General features: G+C 42.5%; 1 protein-coding gene across 4 annotated transcripts in view; it reads right to left on the bottom strand.

Annotated features, from left to right (window-relative positions):
• The window catches only part of nbeab (neurobeachin b), a 192,236-nt gene that overhangs the window by 90,895 nt on the left and 79,860 nt on the right, over positions 1 to 21,481 (bottom strand). The window contains exons 20-33 of one of the 4 annotated variants that reach the window (XM_076100863.1): positions 21,325 to 21,448; positions 20,329 to 20,521; positions 19,189 to 20,166; positions 18,071 to 18,288; positions 17,645 to 17,798; positions 16,266 to 16,446; positions 15,069 to 15,196; positions 14,317 to 14,424; positions 13,729 to 13,894; positions 11,647 to 12,064; positions 6,854 to 7,017; positions 5,314 to 5,437; positions 4,445 to 4,564; positions 3,506 to 3,634 (exon numbers count right to left, since the gene is read on the bottom strand). In XM_076100863.1, the coding sequence (XP_075956978.1) occupies positions 3,506 to 3,634; positions 4,445 to 4,564; positions 5,314 to 5,437; positions 6,854 to 7,017; positions 11,647 to 12,064; positions 13,729 to 13,894; positions 14,317 to 14,424; positions 15,069 to 15,196; positions 16,266 to 16,446; positions 17,645 to 17,798; positions 18,071 to 18,288; positions 19,189 to 20,166; positions 20,329 to 20,521; positions 21,325 to 21,448 (3,205 nt within the window). Of the gene's footprint in view, positions 1 to 3,505; positions 3,635 to 4,444; positions 4,565 to 5,313; positions 5,438 to 6,853; positions 7,018 to 11,646; positions 12,065 to 13,728; positions 13,895 to 14,316; positions 14,425 to 15,068; positions 15,197 to 16,265; positions 16,452 to 17,640; positions 17,799 to 18,070; positions 18,289 to 19,188; positions 20,167 to 20,328; positions 20,522 to 21,324; positions 21,449 to 21,481 lie in introns of all 4 variants that reach the window. The other 3 variants (XM_076100864.1, XM_076100866.1, XM_076100865.1) reach the window with 3 other exon arrangements.

Genomic DNA, 21,481 nt, shown 5'->3' with positions numbered 1-21,481 from the left:
CAGGAGTTTAACTCTGTGCCACACAGCAGCCATTGTTCCATGGGTGACGGGGTGTCGATAAGAGAGGAGAGTTGAATATTCTTAATGTAAGATTTCAGTTAACGTTGTTGCACAAATTGTGCATTGTACAGTACAACATACAGATAAATCCTAATAGTAGTGGCACTATTGGTTGTACTCACAATGATTCTCAGGGAGTGACACAATAGTATGCAGCATATATCTGACCACCTTTTAGAGGGGGAAACAGACCGTAACTTAATGACATATGCAATATATGCAACAGATATTCTGTTTTTAGGTTTACTTTGTAACATCTGCCTTGGGATGAAAAATAGCCTCTTGGATAACTCTGGCGCATTTACAGCAATGTTTTTATTAACGTGTCCCTTATCAAATAAACCAATAAATAAATAACAGTATTTGCACCCTTCTGTAACTGCACAGGCACTATATCGAGACAAATACTGGACAACAACTAAACATATAAGCTAATATTATAGCGTGATATTAACATTGAATTGACTCGGTTTTGCTTGTGTACAGGCTGTGCAATGTAACAAAGAATGCAAAATATTCAGAACTCTGGACTGACGGATCTCTTGGTCGCTGATTCCACCCCCGCCTCTATTCATGAGCGAAGAGTGTCCAAGGGAGCGTATTGCAAATACTCTGAGAGGATGTGACCCTTTTCTTGTACACAGAGTGCCACTGCTGACCTCTTGTTATAGCAGTGACATGCTGAGCCATAAGTCAGTCCAGTCTGACACAGGAGTCAGGTGGCCAACTGACCCTGGCCTTGTGCTGGTAGACAAACTAAATGCATTCTATTTAAACACGGCCTGCCAGTCCTTTCCTGTAAACAGGGCAGGGTTAAGGCACGGGTGAATGTGGCATTGTGGGGCAATGCGCCGGCAGGCTGGGCCACTCTGGGGACAGCAAGAAGCAGGCAGCAGGCATCACAACAGCAGCAGTGTTCACACACAGGACTTAGCCACCAACTCCAAGTGCAAAGCTCAGGGTGCACTCAACATAATTGCCGCAGTGACCACGTCTGCAGGGGGGTTGAAGGAATAGGGTGAGGCGAAGGGGCACACGGGGCACCGGGGGGCTTGACCTCGGGCAATCTAAGGAGTGATGGATGACTGGTAATTACTGGTAAATGGAGCGCCTTTGCACTACAGCACAGTATTTCAACTGTGAGCCTGGGAATGGCCAGAAAAGAAAAAAAAAAAAGGAGAACGAGCGGGAGGGACAGCTCCACCATTTGGATAAAACACACTGCAACTGGGACTGACCTGAGTGTCTCGATGCAATTTTAAGATTTACAGTACATGCGGTGAATCTGCAGGTTTGTTTTGTCAGATAAACCTGCTCTAATTCATGTCAGGCAAAGGGTGCACTTTTCACAAACCCAGACAGGGTTAAACACGTCTGGTGAGGAGCACTGAGGCCCGAGCTGTCTATCCGCGACCTTGTTTGTGGGGTTACACTCTCAGCTCAGCTCTGGTTTGTCAGCTTGGTCAGTCTGCTGACAGACTTTGAGTGAAAGGGTAACAGACATATTCACACTTGTCAAGGCTATGCTACCTGATTTTGCATTCCTTTCCCCTGAGTTTGAGTGAGTAGCCTTAGCCACATGTGCATGGCTTGCCCACATGGCTATCTACATATGAATATATGGATGATATATGCATGATGTATGGAGGAAAAAGTACATGTGGCTGTTTGTGGAACTTTACTTGCTGGAATGGAAACATAAAAAAAAACCTAATTCTTTAAATGACCTTTGGATGTCTGCAGACGACAACTTAATTCATCACTACACCAATCATTTCTACAAGGATTGGGCAGTACAGTATGGAATATTATACAGTAATGGCATCAAATTATTAAGACCAAGCTCATAAGCCTCCCTAAATTGATTACTTTTAAAGCTTCAATTAAATACTAGTAATACATTCTGATAAAAATAAGTTCTAGCTGCTTAATAACACAAATAAGCGAAGAAAAACAGCATATCATAGTTTTCATATTATGTTATGCAAAACACAATAATACTGTCAACAATTCATATTATTCAATAATATCTATCAATACATACATTTGCTATTTAAAAGTAGCTGGCAGTGTAAACGCTGCAAACATACAAGTAAACTACGCTCAGGAAAGTGGACACGTGTCAGAATACTTCTTTCTGAATCCAGCGTTCAGAAAGTCACGGGAATACATTCTTTCAGCCTGCTCTCATTCTCTGCATGGACTTCTGAAACTAATGTTGGTTTTGCTTATACTTAAAAGAAAAGACTTGTGTGAGAAGTGAGAAACCACAGAGATATCATTTCACTTTGTGCAAACTGCAAGTCAACAGACTGAAGGCCACACACATGAATTTCTGCAGTGCACACACGCAAGTGCGGTTGCGTGTGTGCGTGTGGTGGCAGTGTGTTCTTGCATATGCAAGCCAAAACAAGTATTGGGAATGGAGTGGCAGAGCACACACATGCAGGCAGAGGTTAGGCACAAGTAGCACTGTGAAAGACTGCCAACCTGGGGCCTGAGGAAAGCACCGGGAGCCTTCACACAACCACCAGGAAATACGACTGGAGCCCAGAGTGGAGTGCAGCAGAAGGATCACACACTTCTGTGCAAACACTGTGCACAACCAAGCCAGTCACACCAGCACTTTAAATATATGCAATGTGACTGCTCTAACGCTTTTTAAAATAAAATCATGAGGCTTCAATGGTAAAGACATTAATCTTGAAGGCTGTTTTATTGTGACAGAGATTACCAACTTGTGCTGAAACATCCATGATTCCAGGTTTCTTTGCAATGCTACATGACTTTAACGCCAACAAACCATTACTGCATTATCTCTTTGACATTACTTAACATTTAACACGGTCTCTGTAAGAATCTATACTTCATTTTACTTTCCATGTAATTGTGGATTAGACTGTGCAGAAAATCTGCTAGATTCTTTATGGCACAAAACAGAAAAAACGGTCATTTCATTCCAATGTAAATACATTTAAAGATTTCAAAATGTCCTACAATCACAAAACATCACTTCCCAAATGTTTATTCTGAAATAAAAAAATTATAATTTCACCAAAAAAGACAAAAATCCAGCAAGTAGCAGGGTGACCTAAGATGCTAAAAATATCACTGGCACGAGGCAAAGGCCACCAATTATTTCAACATGACATCTGTTGCGACTGTGAAACACTGATGTTTAAAAATACTACATCTCGGAATAATCCTCAATATGTGGAGAGGATCATGAGGAAGACAAAACACACAGACGTCACAAGATGAATGAAAGGGAAAGCAGATTTAATCAGACTGTGACAGACTCCCAAGCTTGTGTGCAAAATAGTGACTCTCCTGTCAACACCTACTACTGCGTATGCATCCATCAATGAGGCAGCCGGTGTAGTACATACAATGATACGGTGAAGGGGGGGGGCAGGACTCCACAATGCACAACACAACATCTGTACCTTCTATGAGCAGCTCTTGCCCATGGCTTCCCAGCAGGGTGCGTGACAGAAAGGGTGCAAAGTCCACGAAGATCTCTCTCAGCAGGGGTGCCACCTTCTCCAGGGCCCTCTCCAGCTTCGTAGTGATGCTGTCAAATAAAAACACATCACAATAAAAGTCACAAAAGGAGATGAGACACCTGATAAGTGTAGAAATGTAAGGGAGGTAGTGGTGTGCCCTTCCATTGAGGCTAAGAGTGGCGATGGCCTCACAGTAAACCCAGTGCACGCAGCTAACACCAGTTAGTGTGTAGCCAGACTGACAGAGTCCTAGTGGGTGCAGAGTGTAACCAACACACACAGAGGATGCAAACCAAGCCGGATATCTGTGATATCATGGTTGCTATCACTGTAGATGTCAATAAGAGAAGATTATATTCTGTGAAAATGTTGGCTATGTTAACACTATGTATTTTGTTTTGCATTTAAAGGGGATTTCTCAGCAGTTTGTTTGCATTCTTTGTTGTGACACGTTACCAAGCTTGCACATGGGATACCAGTTGACTGCATAGGGAAGTTTTTTTTTATCTCCTACACACTCACTACATGCTGCTGCCTGACATTATCTAAGCACCTCAGACAAAGTGTGAGCTGGAGTCATGCAGCAATACAACTCAAGACTGTATACAAGCAGAGATACGACTCAAGCTGCAACGTATCTCTGTGCTCCTATATGTGTACGAACACAGATACTAGGCAACATGAGGAGAGTATTGGCTTGTTTTCCCAGCTAAGATGGACAGAAAGCAGCGGGATAGAGAGACACAGAGAGGGGGAAGAGGGTAGGTTTGGTTTAGGATTTGTATGGAGTGTACAGTGTAATCTGCCTCCCAGCACCCTGGGAAAACACAGCAGAGGGATGACAAGGGGGTCTAGGTGGCTAACATAAATGTCCTTGCCTAAGACACTGGCCTGCATCTCTGGAGGCTGCTTGTAATCCTGTCAGGGAGCTAAAGGGTTTGAGCTCAGGAGGTGTCAGTCCCTGGCGTAGTGGACACTGGGCCACTTCACAAAAGGCACTGAAATAGAGAGAAGAATGAAAAATGAAGCCACAGGCAGTACTTGCTTCATGTTGTTTTGTGACTTAAAGGTTGGGCTCATGAATGAATTATGATATGATAAAACACATAAATATACTCATATTTTCAGTTCAGCTGGATGTTTTTTTTCCCCCTCATCTAAAATATAAGGCTCTCTAGCGAGACGGTGAGCCTACTATCATTGACTTCACAGCTACGCTAAGTGATGTCGGTTACTGCTGCCATGGCAACTGAAAAGAGAGAGAGAGAGAGACTCTGGAGAAGGACCTGGTCTCCCGGCAGTCAGCGGGAGAGCAGGACTAAGGACGTCTGTCACAAACTATTAGAGCCAGTGAGGAAGATGAGTCAGGGTCACAACAAGATAAACACACAGAAATACACAAAGAATTAGGCCAAACTTCGACATGTTCACAAAAAAAACACACTTCCATTTTTATGTTGTAATTTGTTTCGATGTAGAGGCAAAGACAATAGTTTCATCAAAAGGTGAGCACCGTTGTTATCCATCAAATCAGATCAGGGAAAATAAATTATTCAGTTCAATGGAAAAGCAAAAGCAAAAAAAAATAGCAGAACATTTTGAGGAAAAACAATGCGTTTGAAAAATTTGCTAAATACACAACTCTGCGTATGATTACATTTTATAAATATGTCACACAATTTGAAATGAGTGAATTAATGAGCACAGGAAACGCAAGTATGACTGAACAGTAAGGACCCTTTTGTACCTCATGTTTTCTTCTGTGTCTTCAGGCATGGGGGCCACCGTCTGCACGGCCGGCAGATTCTTACTGGTGGCTCCGTTTACAAAACTGGAGGAAGAGGAGGCAGAGGGGGCGCCATCAGTTGCTCCTGCAGGGAAGACCAACAGAAACATACAACGTTAGTAGAAATATTAGGACTAAATATGTGTAATAATCTTTAATCATTTTACAGAGAGGTGAGGATTAACTTTGAGGTAATTAAAACACAGTAAAATATATTTAAAATACTATTTTATATATTAATATAATGAATTCAATAATAGTAATAATATATAATTTAAATATACTGTCACAGTTGTGGTAAAATCTTTAAAAAAATCATTAAATATGTTTTTCTCCATTAATGTGATGGCACACAGACTAAAATAATTGAAAAAAGAAAAAAAAAAAGAATGGGAAGTTATTAAACCAGCCGCAATCCGGCCTGACGGTGGACTTCAGCAGTCAGCACAAATTTCAACCAAGTCAAACAAATAAAACCTTGGTAAAAGTGTCACATCATGCACCACATCTTTAACTAAATCACAGTGCACCTGTGCTGGTTGCTCAAGCTGGTGTCATCAGCAACATAAGGAACTATTTTACTGACTAAAGATGACAAACATGAATAATCAAATAACACATCAAAACATTGCAACAGATTGTTATATATTACACTTAGTTTTGGTATCAAAGCCAAACTTCGGGTATAGTGACAGCAGTAATTTAAAGGTAAGCCCGAGTCAGAAGCATGAAATCATCAGGTTAAAACCACAGCGAGTGTGATCATGGGGTCTGGGTGCAGGCCTGTGGCTTCAGCTGAAAGCACACTTTCACTTGGATAAATTTCTCACATTCCTTTAGTGGGGCTCAGAGAGGAGAGGCCTTTTTTTATTTTATAGAGGACATTAAAAAGGTGTTGGAGCTCCTAATGGTTCTTGGTGTTAAGTGGGTCCTTTCAGAGGCCCAGACTACAGGAGCCCTGAGGTGGAACAGGCTTAATGCAGCAGAGACTCAGGAGAAGCAACGTGACAGCAGGGGGAGGGAGAGAGGGCTTGCAGCCAATCAGACAGGAACACACAGTACACAGGAAAGCCGTGCGTACAAACCAGTGTCACTATTATAAAAGGCATTTGTTTAATATATAATTCAGGTAGATTTAAATGGACTTGTTTGGTTTGGTTGTTCAGGATCAGGAGGAATACTTGTGGCTGAGGGAGAGCAATATTTACTGAGCAGTGCACAGAGCTGCTGCAGACACTGATTGGAAGGTAAAGAGGGCCATCTAGTGGCAACACTGAGCTCCTGCAGAGGCATGCAGGATCACATGATCATTATGATCCAGATGATGGAAGGCGCTTTGTTTCTATTCTCGGACTGGCATCAGACGAAGCAAGGTCTTGAAAACGAACAGTAATTATTCAACATGCCGTAAAACAGTTTTATTCAAAATGAACTACATTACTAGGGCGGAATGCGGGAATTTAAGGACAAGCACATTCCAGTAACCTTGTGCGTGACCTACCCGTGGTGTTGATCATGCTTCTGGGGGTCGCAGAGGCAGCAGCAAAGATGTTGGGGGTGCTGCCAGCTGTCAGCCCAGAGGAGGTGATGCTGCTGCTGCTGCTTCCCACTGTGTTAACTGTGAGGCTGCCAGGGGAGGTTTTCTTCACAGGCACCACCACACTCCTACAGGAAACACACACGCACACGCACACACACACACTATACTTAATTCACACATGCACACACAAGTTAAACTGAACAGTTAGAATATTAGAAACAGAAATTGGGTTGTGGGTTTATGCCCAAGTATTTTTCCTAACAAAGTGCCCTTGAGCAAGACACTCCAGAGAGCTGCAGTGAGTGCAGGTAGTAACAGCAGATTGTTGGTGAATGCAACCTTTTTACTTTTATAAGTAAGGTTGTAGTTGAGCACAATAATTGGGAGTCTAGCCTGGGACCAGGGGTTAAAATCGAATTAGGCAGCCATACGCAGGCTAAGACAAATGTTATCATAATAAAACTGACTTTCAGTAAATCCAGCATCTGGAAAAGAGTCTTGAGAAAGAAAATCCAGGATTTCCTTGACTTTTAACTCAACTGTTGACTTTCTAATCCTCTTTTCTGAAAAACAAAACAAAATGCATGTATACTTTAGAAGAGAAAAAGAGTCGTCGTCCTCATCGTCTCTTGGTGCTCTCAGGCCCTGCCAGCATGAGCATGCCCAGACAGACGTTAGTCAGGACATTGGGAAAGGTAAACATCCTGACCTGTAACTCCATCCGTCAGCGTAACGCATGCAACGAAAACACAGACACACACATGCACGCAAAAGGCTGAACTAAATAAAGCGGAGGGCAAGAGGCCAGCCAGCCAGCTACTACACTTTCCCTTACATGTGCTGCCCTCTGCTCTGCTCAGAAGAGCTGAAGACATCCCCTACCTTAATTAGAAGCTCTCCAGGAGCAACTCGGCAGTTGTTACGGACACACGTTTGCATCGCTACCGCTTGTGTTCGGACTGACGGAACTACAGCTCATTGAGGATGAGATTCAAGACCTTTCCATTTGCCATTTGCTCTGCACAGACATACAGAGCAGCATCTGGTTTTTGACAGAAAGTGCATATTTGCGGATTATGGCTTACATTTAGCAAGTTTTCAATAGAATACTTCTTTTTCTGAAGAAACAGAAACTTTGATAGTAGATATGCAAGAGAGGGCACCAAGAAACTGAAAAGTCAGAATAAAACATGATAAATAATTAGGTACATTAAGTCAAGTACAAAAAGAACGTGCATTCACACATGAATGTGTGTATTTAGTCCCAGAAACAAACTTGCATAATTATTTCCAAATATACAAGCATACACATTGTGCGCACACAACTGGATACAAACACTGTATAGTGGATCATGTAGGCGACACCTAAATACAGATATACAGACATATTTTCCTTCTGGACTTAATGTATATAACTATTATCATGGTTTATTCTGACTTTTCAGTTTATTGGTTTTATAATATACATTATATATAAACATCGAGCAGACAGCATATATTATTTGAAGCTACCAGACTATTAACAAAGCCAGCAAGACCACGGTGAAACGGCTTGGGAAAAAAAAAAATTGTAATTCATGAATGATCAGTGGCTTCCCTTATATTTGTGGAAGCTACTGTACAAAACATCACATGGTGCTAAAAGGGAAAGGGGCCAAGCTAATGAATTAAACATAACAAGAAAAGCTTGTGGAGCCTTGAGATGAAAGTTACACTTGTGACCTCATGTAACAGCGCAGGAAACACAGACGCACCACGAACCCACCAGACCTCTGCTCACATGCAATCTGATTGGCCAAGGATTAAAGATGATGCAGTGGACTTGGCCCTGCAAGAGCTCCCTGACAGGAAGGAGAAGGAGAGCTTGTCCTTATCAGGTCTGCAGTTGGCCTTAGGGTTTGTGAGGGTGCCAGATAATGTCTTGTCCAATCTCCGGCAGTTACTCTGGGTGACACAGGCCAGGCCTCTGCTCTGTCACGAGCTAAGCCTGCTGTCATCTGAAGCAAATCCCCAGAAATCCTTCCTCAACAAAACAACACAGACTTTCACCATTTCATGTTGCAATTACACTGTATACCCACAGTCCATCTCATAGATGAAGTAAACCATGCTGGACTCCATGATCAAACAAATCAAACTCGGCCTTCAGGACTTTTTGTAATTTATATCGCATCCTCTTCCACTGTTCAACTGCTTTCTCAAAGTGATCAAAAACATGGGTTTTTTAATGTAACAAATGAAATAGCTTGGTAATTTCTCTATGGATCAAATATGCAAAAACTAGATTATATTACACATTAAGTGACAACACCTAAAAGGCGAGCATACAAAAAAAATAATAGTACAATATAAATATTTTTTTATTTAGCAGATCAAAATCTACTCAGTTAAGAGAGAGAGCGAGAAAAGCTTAAAAGCCAACTGGAATTCATCCCCAGAGATACAGCTGTGCTTTGAAGAACACTGATGACAGGAATAATTCATTTAGTCGATCTCTGTGCTGCTCTCCACTGTGAAATCTCATCGACACATATCAGAACATCAGGAGTGTGTTCTGTTTTGATTGCCGGAAGTCGGCGTGAAATTAATCTTGCTTTCAAAATGCATCCCTCGCGTGCATCTTCCAGCAGAGAGCCGTCTGTTCTTTGGCATAACCGGGACGTTACATTTGATCTACAGGACGTAGATGAAACATGGACCTCTTTTAATGAATAATTAATTAGCGGAGTACTCATGAATCATGTATAGATTACCCAGCGCATATTTTATTAATAGAATTGTCTTAATTGAGTTGCAGAGAATAAAGAAAGGATTAATCTCGGGAGTTAATATTAATGAGTTCTGCGGCTGTGTGAGATGAATGCTGTGTAAAGTATAAGAAATGTTGCCTCTATAAATCCAACAGATCTAATCTAATGGTGCTTTAGTCAGGAATACATGGATACACAGACGAAATATGCTCACTGTACATCCCACATGCAAACATAATTGAAACCAATTATCAGTGCTCTACAAGATGGAAAAAATCAAATATGTAAGGACAAATAATGGAGCTAATATGGAGACTTCTGGTAAAGGAGAGGGGGGAAAGGGAGGAAGTTCAGTCAACCTTAAGTATTTCTGTACTGTATTCCCATCTGGTCTAATGTACATCTGGATGTTAAGCAGTTCAAACCTCTATGAAAGTCTCTACTGGAGGGGCCTCTGCGACTCCACTTTAAGCCATTTTTTCCCCTCCTTTTTGATGTTGTCACTCCCAATCTATTGTCGCCCTGACAGACAAATGAAAGGCCTGTCCATGTCTGGCAGCTCATTTCGCTGGCAGGTGGCAAACAATTAGACACAGCAAATAGAGGCTAGAGGGGGGGAGTGACATGAAAAGCATGAGACAAAGTTGTATATGTGGTCAGGAGGGTTTGTGTGAAAGCATTTCAAAAATAATACACTTTGCTGTGGCGACTCATTTCAGGCTGCCAGTTCCCATTACGGGTGTGAGTGGTGAGGGCGACAGGGCTGGCCATGGTGTGGCGTGAGGCCGCTTCTGTTTAATCTGTCATCAACGCCCTGGAGACCCCCACCCTCTCAGCTGTGCTCTCTCCACACACTCCTCCATCTTCTCCCCTATTCATCAGGCTCACCTCAGCCCAGCTCAGCAGCAGCAGCAGCATGCATTAAAAAGAAGGGAGGCCCCATTGTTCCTTCTGACTCGGTGTGTCCTCTGCAAGCTCTCTGGAGCCTGTTTGTGCTAAACAGACTCAAACTACTTTCAGAAAAATTATGATTTTCAAAACTTTATCAACCATAGGAGATAGGGATCAGATGCTTGAAGCTTGAAATCCCTGCAGGAGCAGGTTTGTAAACTCCCAAATCCATACAGATTACTGTGTGGTTTTATCTAATCCAGGAACGTAAATAAACCGCAGCAGTGCCTCGGCGCTCCAGAGACCTTTTCAAACAGAGGAATTCCTTACCGTGGGGGATGAGTACAATACCAGTGGCCTGAAATGAATAATGTGTTGCATGCTACTTAGAAACCATTAGTGGTAAACTGGATAACTAAAATAAACTCAGAGGATCAACATCAGCATTTGAGTGATAGCATTTACACACACGCACGTACACGCACACCTTTTATGGCATGAAATGTTTTTGTTCAGTTAAATCTCAAGAGGATGAGAACATTTGATATAATTAATTATTATCTTGTTTTAGATCATCTAGATTTCCTTTTGCCTTTAACACAGTTCAGTTGAAGGACTATACTGGAGTTTCAGCAAGTTATTGCTTCTTACTGCAACTACAAATGAATTTCATCAAATTCACTTTGATGTCTTCGACAACTCAAGGAAGTGTGTTAGTTGATTTTCATACTGTAAAGACATAACTAGAATTGAATGGGTGCTTGGAAAAATACATCCAAAAAGCAACTGCAAGTGTTTCAACTGTGATGATAATTTATGTTTATTATGAGATTTATTATACTTGGCAAAGGTTGTCTGGCACCTCAGGGATGCAATCCTAGTGTGTCTGTGTTTGGTAGATGTTTTTGCTTCCTAAGAAGTGGATCGACCATTTAAACAGCTAATGCAAGCATTTAAAGAACATAATTATATATAGATATCATATAAATATCATATATGGAGCCCTTAAAGAAGTGTAGTGATTTCAAAGTGATTCCAAACCTCTGGTACACTTCTTTAATAAAAAAACAACAACAACAGGCATTTTCTGAACTACCAATGACACTTCCTCACCTGTCAAATGAGTGAAACTGCATGGGCAGCATGGCCTGGGCCTGGGTGTTGGCAGCAAGGTCTGGGTAGGACACCGCCTCCAGCCCAGCCTCTAAGCCCTCCACTGGAGCTGCCACCAGGCTCTTCAGTATCTCCTTCACATTGATGCCCTTGTTGGGCTGGCTAATGCTGATGATGGAAGAGGGCGGTTTCAGCACCTCCACGCTGGGTGATTCGGACAGACTCTCCCGGGACTTCTTCGCCTCTGAGGACAGTGTAGATATGAGCAGTCCCCCGGTGTGGTCCAGATCAGACCCGTTAAGGATGCTGGCTAGCTGCTCCTCTCCGATACCAGAGTCTGTGTGGGGAAGGGAGCTTTCCATGTGGAGGTTTGATGGCGCAGGATGGTCCTTACTGCTGTCAAATGCTAGGGGTGTTTCTGTAGAACAAACACACGGAAAACAGGGAGTGAGGTAGACTACAGTCAGCACACATAACAATATATGTACAATGCTAATATCTACATTGGATAAGCAAGTTACATTTTCTGTTGATCCCTACACTGTATTGATCAACATATCACAAATATTTTCACAGTAAGTCTATCTATGCCTACAACCAACATATTATGTCAAGAGGAGTAAGAAATGGGGATTTAAAAATGAATAATCAACCAATAGCATTGACTTAACACTGCATTCCAGAGCTAGCTTTACATTCCTAGCCAAAGAGTAACTTTAGTATGTGTAGAAAGAGACATGTGCCAGCACAGCTTCTTAGATCTTTCTCCGGAAGCTCTGATCCTCCGGTGAGATTATCTCTCGGTTATTCTCCCTCCATGCTAATAAAACATACATGAATCCTTTTCTTCAGCTGCCTCCTGCCTAAAGGCGTGAGAGGCGATCTATTCAACTGCTTTTAAACAGTGACAGAAAAGTCAGCTAGCTGATAGCTGCTCTCTTATTATGGCACATAATATACTGTACCTCTCTATATACTTGAGATGCAGAGTGTCAACCAATAATTGTATTTAAATCCGCAGCGTTCGGTCTGTTCATGCATTGAAATCGCATCGTCTATATAGCAAACAACCGTTTGCTTTTTTTTATCCTCAGAAACCTGCAGAGGTGCCTTTCTCGTCTGATTTTGGTTCACTGTAACCCAGTACTTACCTACAGTAGATGCAAGGCCGGCCATATTAATATTCATCACATGCCCCCCTAACGAGGTCAGCAGGGCCTGATTTAGCCAGCAAGTCGTCTGGCTTCCTGGTCCATCAGACAATCGCCTGCCACATGCCGTCTGGAAAATTCCCCCATTTTCTGGTGAAATTTATGAAGGTGGCAGTGTGCCTCCCTCTCCTCACAGCAACCTCTATGATCCCATTCTCCTCTGGTGGATTGCTTGCCTAATGGCCACTGACAGATGGGGCTGAAAATAGCAAGCCTGGCTCCACTGCCCCAAAAACCCACAGTAGTTGGCCAGCGTGCTGCTTCTTTCCCATCTCTCAACTTCCCCCTGCTCATCTTCCTTTTCTTTATTTTCTGTATGTTCCAAGCTCCTCAAATTGCACCCTCATATTTCCTTTGGCCTCTCTCCTCTTTCCTCTTGTTCCTTTTATTCACTTCACCCTTTGTCTGAATGGAAGTTGATAAGGTGCTCGCTCGTGCATCTCGTAATGACGAGTTGGCACTGCAGCAGACATTGCATTAAAGCTTTGTAGGCAACCGCTGATTTCCTTTCATGTGGCTTAATGTATGATTTATGACTTGAGGCAAATACTACCTTTCATTTCTGAGAGAACTATGATGTCTAATCAAGTTCATAACTTCCATCTCCAGCGCCAGTCTCCATTTGCTTCCACATTTAATTCTGTGCGATGCAATTAGCGAAGTTCATGAATAAATCATAGGTGAGCCGGTGGAGTGCAGGCAGGGTATCCCTGCTATTTTACTGAATGAGCTTTCAGCTCAAGCTGGCAGCAATGCATCAGAAAGGACCAAGGACACCTACTATTCATTTATACCAGACATGGTCACCACAAGCTAAGATTAGTGAGCAGGAAGAATGGATGTAAGAAAGGTAGGGCACAGCTGTCAACACCTGTGCTGGTTGGCGAGTTGATCTCCTGACGCATGCTGCGGCCCGATTGGCTTATTCTGGCAGTCTCACGTTGGGGCTCCAGGATGTCGCGGTACTTGGAGACCATGAGGACAGAGATGAAGTACACCACAGCTAAAGCCAGGAACTGGGCTTGCTTACTGTCATCCTGTGGGGAGGAACCACAATACGGTTATGCCCCTCTCTCTATTCAGAAGATCTCATTTCACACAGTCCACTGCTGCTGTCTGAAATGGTTCACTCACAACTAATGCATCTTGCATAGAGCATGAAAACACATTCAAAGTACTGCCATTACTCTAACATATTTCTAACACTTGCTTTGATACATATCCCTTCAAATTTTTTGGGCTTGTGCTCAACAGACAGCAGCTCGGTCGACAAGGGCCCCTTTAGTGTTCAACCTGTTGATTGAAAGGTATTACATTGCACATCTGTTTGTCTGACAAAAAAATAAATAATCCTATCATCGTCTCTACCTGCAGCCAAGTCTCTGTGACAAACACATGGATGTCGTGCATGAATACGCCCTGCGCATACACACACACACACATACACACCAGCACTCACCACATCACGAAACACTACAGCGCGCAGTCGATTGATGTCCACATCCTGCAAAAGGCGATCAGGGTCCTTGATGGGAGACAGGTTACTAGGGACAGTCTCTATGGCTGTCTAAAGCAGGGAGATAACAATATGGCATGCTACTCTGTTCAGTCGAAGCTCAATCAAACTCGTTTTTGCTATTACTTTTTGTTTTTACATAATTTAAGATACTAGAAAACGGTCAAATTTGGAACTGATAGTACACAACGACAGATTTAGTACCACAGGGGGTATAAATGACTCTTGGTAGGGCTGTGTATTGGCAAGAATCTGGCAACACCATGTGATCGTGATGAATGGGTTACAATTCAATATATTGCAATATTAGGATTTTTTAAATAACATTTTGGGAAAACTGTCATAGTACAAAGAATACACTACCATATGCATCGCCTTCAGTTGACATTGTTACATTGGTGTCAAATAGCTGAAGATAGATTACAACACTGCTATCTAGCAGTCACACAACACAAAATGAACCACGGTCTGCCATGAATCTTTGGATGTAAACTATTCATTTTAAATCGATAGTATTTTTGAGAATCGACACAGTATCAAAAAACTAATAATGCGATATTTTCTTACACCACTATTGCCCAGAATAGGAGAGCTGATTTAGCATCAGTACAGGTCACATTATTAAGCATGGGGTTATGTGTTCTTAGGGTAAAAGGCATTGTATGAATGACATTTTCTAGGGCCACACATCCTACCTTGTTGGAAGTCACCGCATTTTGCAGGAATTCCTGAGTCTTGTTGTTGTTGGGAATGGAAGACTTATTCCCTCTGTCTCTGTGTCTCTGTCTGCACTCAAGACAGTTCCTAACAGCCACACAACACACTGCGCACACACACACACACACACACACACACACACACACACACACACACACACACACACACACACACACACACACACACACACACACACACACACACACACACACACACACACACACAGGATCTCACTTCAGAGTTAAATGGAAATTAAATGTTGATAACATGCATGACCTCTTTAAAATTAATCAGTTATCTCTGATGACTATTTGTTCCAGGCTGCCGGGACAGAGGCCGGGAGTGAAATCAGCAGCCAGACTGATTTCACACTGAACCCAGTGATGAGAAATTGTATGTTTGCAACAAGGACACTGAAGTCTGAAGGCTATTTGTCATCCCCCAGAGCACAACTTGGAGTCAACAATCCAGCAAACACAGGCTCACGCGCACACAAACCCACAGGCGCAAACAGATATAGACACAGAGACACTCTCAAGCACGCCGAGACAATAAGAGACACAGACACACAAACCTTCTATGATACGATTCATGCATAAAATAATTATACTAAAACAACTGTATTCTACATTTTACAGTTGATTCAATACAACTCAATTTACTAATTCTGAACTTTGGAGTCATCTACTTTGCATTCAAATGTAATTCATCAAATCTATATTATGTGCACAGACACACCCACACCCACAAGGGCAGAAAAGACCTTGTGAGTCATATGAGACACACCAATGACAGACACAAAAGGCTACCATTTGCAAAGAGTACCCGATTGCACTGCAAATGATTCTCTCTGCATGTTATGAATTCCAAATTGATGATCCTGTCATTTTTGACTGCTGGAAACTGCAGCAAAAACCCTGCACATTCCTCAATTTAGTACACAATTAGCAAAGGACTCTTAAAATAATTAGCTTTACCGATAAAACAGGATTTTTGGGGATTAGAGGAATTATTAGCGTGTGAAGAGAATACTGTCACGGTATTTTCCAGATCATCAATTCCAGTGTGACTGGCAAAAGATGCACTCGACACAAAGATATTGTAATGGTTTTACCGTCTCACTGCACCGACTGATGTTCACGTCTACAGCAGCAAACACACAATCATGATCTTACCGAGCCTGAGGCACTGACGCATCAGGCCACCGGAGGACATGTTCTTCTCGGCCTCAATCTCACTGAAGTTAAGGGAGCTTGAGAACACCAACACGTCCACCATGACCATGAGACGGGACAGGAAAGTGATGGCGGTCTCTGAAGACATGCCCTGCGTTGCCTCAATGTTCTCCACCTCCGTCTTGCACAAGCAACAAGGAAGAAGACACCAGTCACATAAACAAAAAGTGCCGATTTACAATATCATCTCTGCCACATTCTCACCTCTAGTTGTGATTTATTTTTTAGAAATATGTATTTGAATATGGAACATCCCAGATATATATTCATCAATAAAGCCCGGGACCCCCACTGACTCACACACTACATCCCCAGAACAATTCCTTACTTTTGCACATCTTTTCTCTTTTAATGTACACGTGCCACTTTAATAATATACTTGTTTTAACATACTCTTACTTGTTTACCATATTTTATTGTAAATTTGCATATTTTCTATTGTAAATGATGTAATACTATTGCACTGTGTTTTATTGTTACGCACCAAATCACCTAGCTAAATTCCTTGTATGTGTAACTTGGCAATAAACAGTTTCTGATTCTGATTGTAAACAGATCTGGTGGGTGCTGATGACTTTAGGACAGAGACACTGTGGCAGGTCAGGAAGAGGGCAGCAGCAAGGCCCTTTATTATTACATGAGGAGTGAGTAGCGTCTCAACTCTGATTAGGCAGAGATTATATTCAACATTTTAAGAATTGGAGAGTTTGATCTGAGCTCAGCTGACTATCCAACTCCACCCAAGGTTATATTTGATCAAACACCTTTTTAGGGGTTGAGCACAAGCAACACTTTTGTTGGAGCTCATTTCCTTTGTGTTAAAACACGGAAAGATTTTCAAAGGAAAATATTTGAGAAGGGTGCAATCTGCACCAGTCCACAGGGACGGTGCATTTTTAGATCTACTGTATTTAATGAGTATTAAGCACAAAAGGGTTCTGAATACAGTAATTAAGAGAGAAAGAGAGAAATTAAAACAGCATAAATAACAACCATGACGCTCTAGAGATTGCATCGACAAAGTAAACAAAATAAGATGATTAAAATCCATTTTAGTTCAAGACAGCTAATTAAATCTGATAATTACAGTGAATCAATAAAAGAAAACCTGAATGACACACAGGGAAGTTAATTATAAACTGTTCCAAAGTAATGTCCTTAGCATTAACTGTAGCAAAGTGAAGCTGAGCTAAAAGAATAAACGACAGGTACATGCTGTCCTGTAGTGCACCACAGACAGCCGTAAACCAAAAAGGTTATAATAAACTACCACTAGATGTCATTATCCCCCCACAGTGAAGACAGTGAGGCGCACTTACAGTGGGAGACGTGGCCGCTGAGAGAAGGGGCAAGATCCCTCCACAAGCGATAATGATGTTGTCTACCATTTGTGAGATCAGGTGGATGGTGTTGTGGACAAAAATGATGTTCTCATTACTGTTAACAAAGTCCATGACAGATTTGGTGGAGTGGCTGCAGGGGAAGGAGGGGAGGGGGAATTATTATTATGGGTAAAAGCATTTTTCACATTATATAAATCAATAAACACATTTTACTCTGCAGTAAACGAAAAACATTTATAGTATGTTTAAAAAAGGACAGATTAAATACATGTCTAAAAACAGAAATAAAATGATATGTTGGTTCTGATCCGGAAAGGGTAATCTGATTATCACCACAAGCACCATTCTCACCCTCCCTCCCTCTCTGTCTTTCTCAAGTGCACATAAAACCCCTTCACACACCTCCTCCAGACGTGGACGTCGCTCTCCAGTGCAAACAGCAGGTCAGTGAGCAGTCTCTGGTGCATGGCTGACCATTTGAACTCTGGGATGCGGAACATGGTGGTGCGTGGGCCGGGGCTGAACTGCCGTCGCTGTTCCTCTGTCATGGGTGTCCCCCTGAAGCCCAAGTCCACACGTATGTCCCTCTCCATTTGAGTAGTTAGGTGGCCGTGTAGACTCTGATGGGAGACCAATAAATCAGTAAAATACAGTAAACTAAATAATTTGGCATCGCACATTCAATCAACATTTGCTAATCCTATTCGTCAGTCAAAGATCAATAGTGCACCCTTAACGGGATTTAATGCCACTGTCACGCTATTCACTGTGAATGATGAATTGCCAGATTTAAGTGAGTCCTCGGATAACCTCTTCCTGCCTGCGGGTAAGGAAAAATAAAAACAAGCTTAAAACAACCTCTAAATTTAAGTTGATTGAGTCAGCAAGGTTCTGCAAAAAAGCAGCGGTGATGAATGGAACATGAGCAATTACGAAACACCAGAGTAAGGTTTAAAAATAAACCCTGACTCCCACTGGCCTTCCATCAGTGACCCAGTCTGGGCAAAACAGCCTGACCTCTGAGAAAGAGCACAGCTCATAGGAGAGGAGGGGAAGAAGGAACAAATCCCAGGCGATGGTTGCAGAATAATGCTGTCTATTTCTGCCCTTCTGTTAGCTCAGCCAACTGATTCCAGCAGCCCACTTTTCACGAGTCTCAGAGGGATGTTGCCTGATGTGCACCAGGCCATCCTGTCCCTAATATAATCAGAGTTGGGAAAGGAAAGGGTCCCTTTGGGTCTGCTAATACAGAAGTGTTCACAAAAGGCCGACACATCCTGACAAATGGTCTCCCTACTCGGTTTCCACTCTTTGACTTAGGCGCTACTCTGTTTTGGCATTCGTGATCGTCCGCTGTTCCATTTCCCACTGACGATGCTTTTCTTGTTATTTTTAACCTGGTGAAGTCAGTGAACCTCTACTATTTCTTTCATGTGAAAGTAAAAAAAAAAAAAGGGGATATTACTGGAGAACTCAATTTACATAATTTAAGTACATAGTGATTCAAGCTTGGGACCAACCTGTGTGGTGGCTGTAGTCTGAATCTTGTTCATCTCCTTGTCTTTGCCGTCATCCGATCTCTCGGTGTCAGAAGTGTTGCTCGTTGCGTCTGCTGCACTGCTGGTCTTAACAGATGAGGGGTGCCCTTGGGATGCCGCTGCAGCTGAGGCCTCAGCTTTGGTACCAGCCACAGAGCTGATGCCCTCCAAGGCTGCCTGTAGTTCAAACTCATCCTGCTCCAGGATACTGGGTAAGGAGCCAAGCTCAGAGTTGCCCGTCATGTGAGCAAGAAGGCCCAGTTCATCACTGGCGCTGGTGTGGACTGGAGGCTCCGGGCTGGGCAGTACCAGAGGCTCAGCTGTACCGAGATCAGGCAGTGGCTTGTCTTCCATGCTTCCTGTCACCTTGCCAAACAGGAAATTGTTGCTGTTAGGGATGCTGTCCTTGTAATCATCTAGAGTAATGAGAGGGGGCGCATTTTGGTCATCCATGCTGCACTTTGGCAACAACACACTGTTGACATTACTGTTGAGTTTTTCCACGGCAGCACAATACACATTATTCAACAGAGAATCCACCTCCACCAGTGCTCCATTCTCAGATACTCCCAGGGTTTCAGAGGAAAAGTCCAAATCATCTAGCTTAACCTCAGTAGCCTCCACCTTTTCAGCCTTGATGTCCACCAGAAGGTCATGAACTTCGACCCTGACCCCATCCACCGTATCCTCCGTTCCTCCGAGAGCTTCTTCAGGCCCCTTTCCTTCAGCCAGCAGGTTGCGCGACTCTGCACTCTCATAGTCCTTTTTACTCTCAGGTGTCTGGGAGGTATCGTCCATTTCTCTGATCTCACTTGCGCCAATGATGCCAGAGGTCTGAGCAGATAAACCAGAGATGGTGCTGACGAAACCCTTCTTTCCTTTCTTGATGTTCTCCTCCTCCTGGCGCTGGTACTCTTCATACAGCTTAGCCAAGTACTCTTTATGTGCCTCATATGTCACCTATAAAAAGGGCAACATTAAAGACAGTGTCAGCCAGATATTTATGATTGAAGCGACTGTGAGGATCATTTTAGAATAAGCTCAACAGTTCAGATTAGACAAAACAGATACAAATGTCTCCATCAACAGCAGAGGTCAGTATTTCCACTTTGTTGTACTCACCTTAGAGTGAGCTATAGAGAGTGTGTCCACCCACACGCGCCATCCTCCCCACTCATACTTGATGGCATGGTAGAGCAGAATACGAAAGATGTTATACACCATCTCAGTGATCTTCTGCTCGTCAGAGTTTTTAGGGTTGATGTAGCAAAGAGAAAACATCCAGTCCTGCCACACTGAGCACTGAAGCAGACACCTGCAATCCGCACATTATCGCATAGTCAGCAAATACAATATGCCGTATGTAAGCCAGATAATAAAAGTTTCAGTAATCTAAGTAAACTCTGATCCTCTTCTATTTAACAAGTGTAACATTTATAAATTCATGTTGGTGTTAAAAGGAATCATTTTCAACGACTTTCTACTTCCATCAAACTTATAAAGAATTTAGGCCAATTATTCTTTCTGCATCTCCTCAATGTCTTTCCGGTGTCATTTGGCATTTTGTTATTCACATTATAACAGATTGTTTTGATCAATCGGCCATTTGTATTTTCATTTGTTTGTTTGCAGCAGCAAAACAAAATGACAGATGATTTAAAAAAAGGGGGAAGCACGTGAAAATCAATTAAGTGTTGTTTTTTTCAATTCAACAGTTTAACTTGAAGAAGCTCTTTCTGCCTATTAATTTTAGGCTAATTATGTTGTTGGTGGTTTCCTGAGACTTATAATTTAATTGCAATATGTCTTAAAGCGTGCGTGTGTGTGTGTGTGTGTTCATCAGAAGGAGAGATTGGGTGGTGGGAGTGAAAAAGAGAGTAAGCAGCAATGAGCAACTGTCAAAAACCGTCACGGAAACATCTGCTGGAGAACATGTGCATGTCTAAGGATGATTTAGCACCAACACGAGCGTAGCTACTTGTGCCTCTTAAAACATGGTACAAGGAGGGGGAAACGGGGTGCCATATTTTCTCTTTTCTTTGATACAGTAATCAGCAAGATAGTAATCAGCAAGACTGATGGAGTGGGTGAGTAAAAGGCGGTTTAAGTACTGCTCACCGTCTGTTCTCGCGGCTGTTGCTGAAGAGTTTGATCATATCTGAAAGGAAGAGCCGCCGAACTTCCATCAGCTCTGTGCTGGGGGCGGAGTTCTTCAACAAGCTGGCTACCACCTTGAGAATCACTGGGATCACATTCAAGCACAAACACAAATATA

The sequence above is a fragment of the Anarhichas minor genome, unplaced genomic scaffold (assembly GCF_050575085.1).
Source record: "Anarhichas minor isolate MPS153535 unplaced genomic scaffold, ASM5057508v1 ptg000026l, whole genome shotgun sequence".
Classification (NCBI taxonomy): Eukaryota; Metazoa; Chordata; class Actinopteri; order Perciformes; family Anarhichadidae; genus Anarhichas; species Anarhichas minor.
Note: the sequence above shows the minus strand (reverse complement) of the source record. Positions and strands in the feature narration are given on the sequence as shown.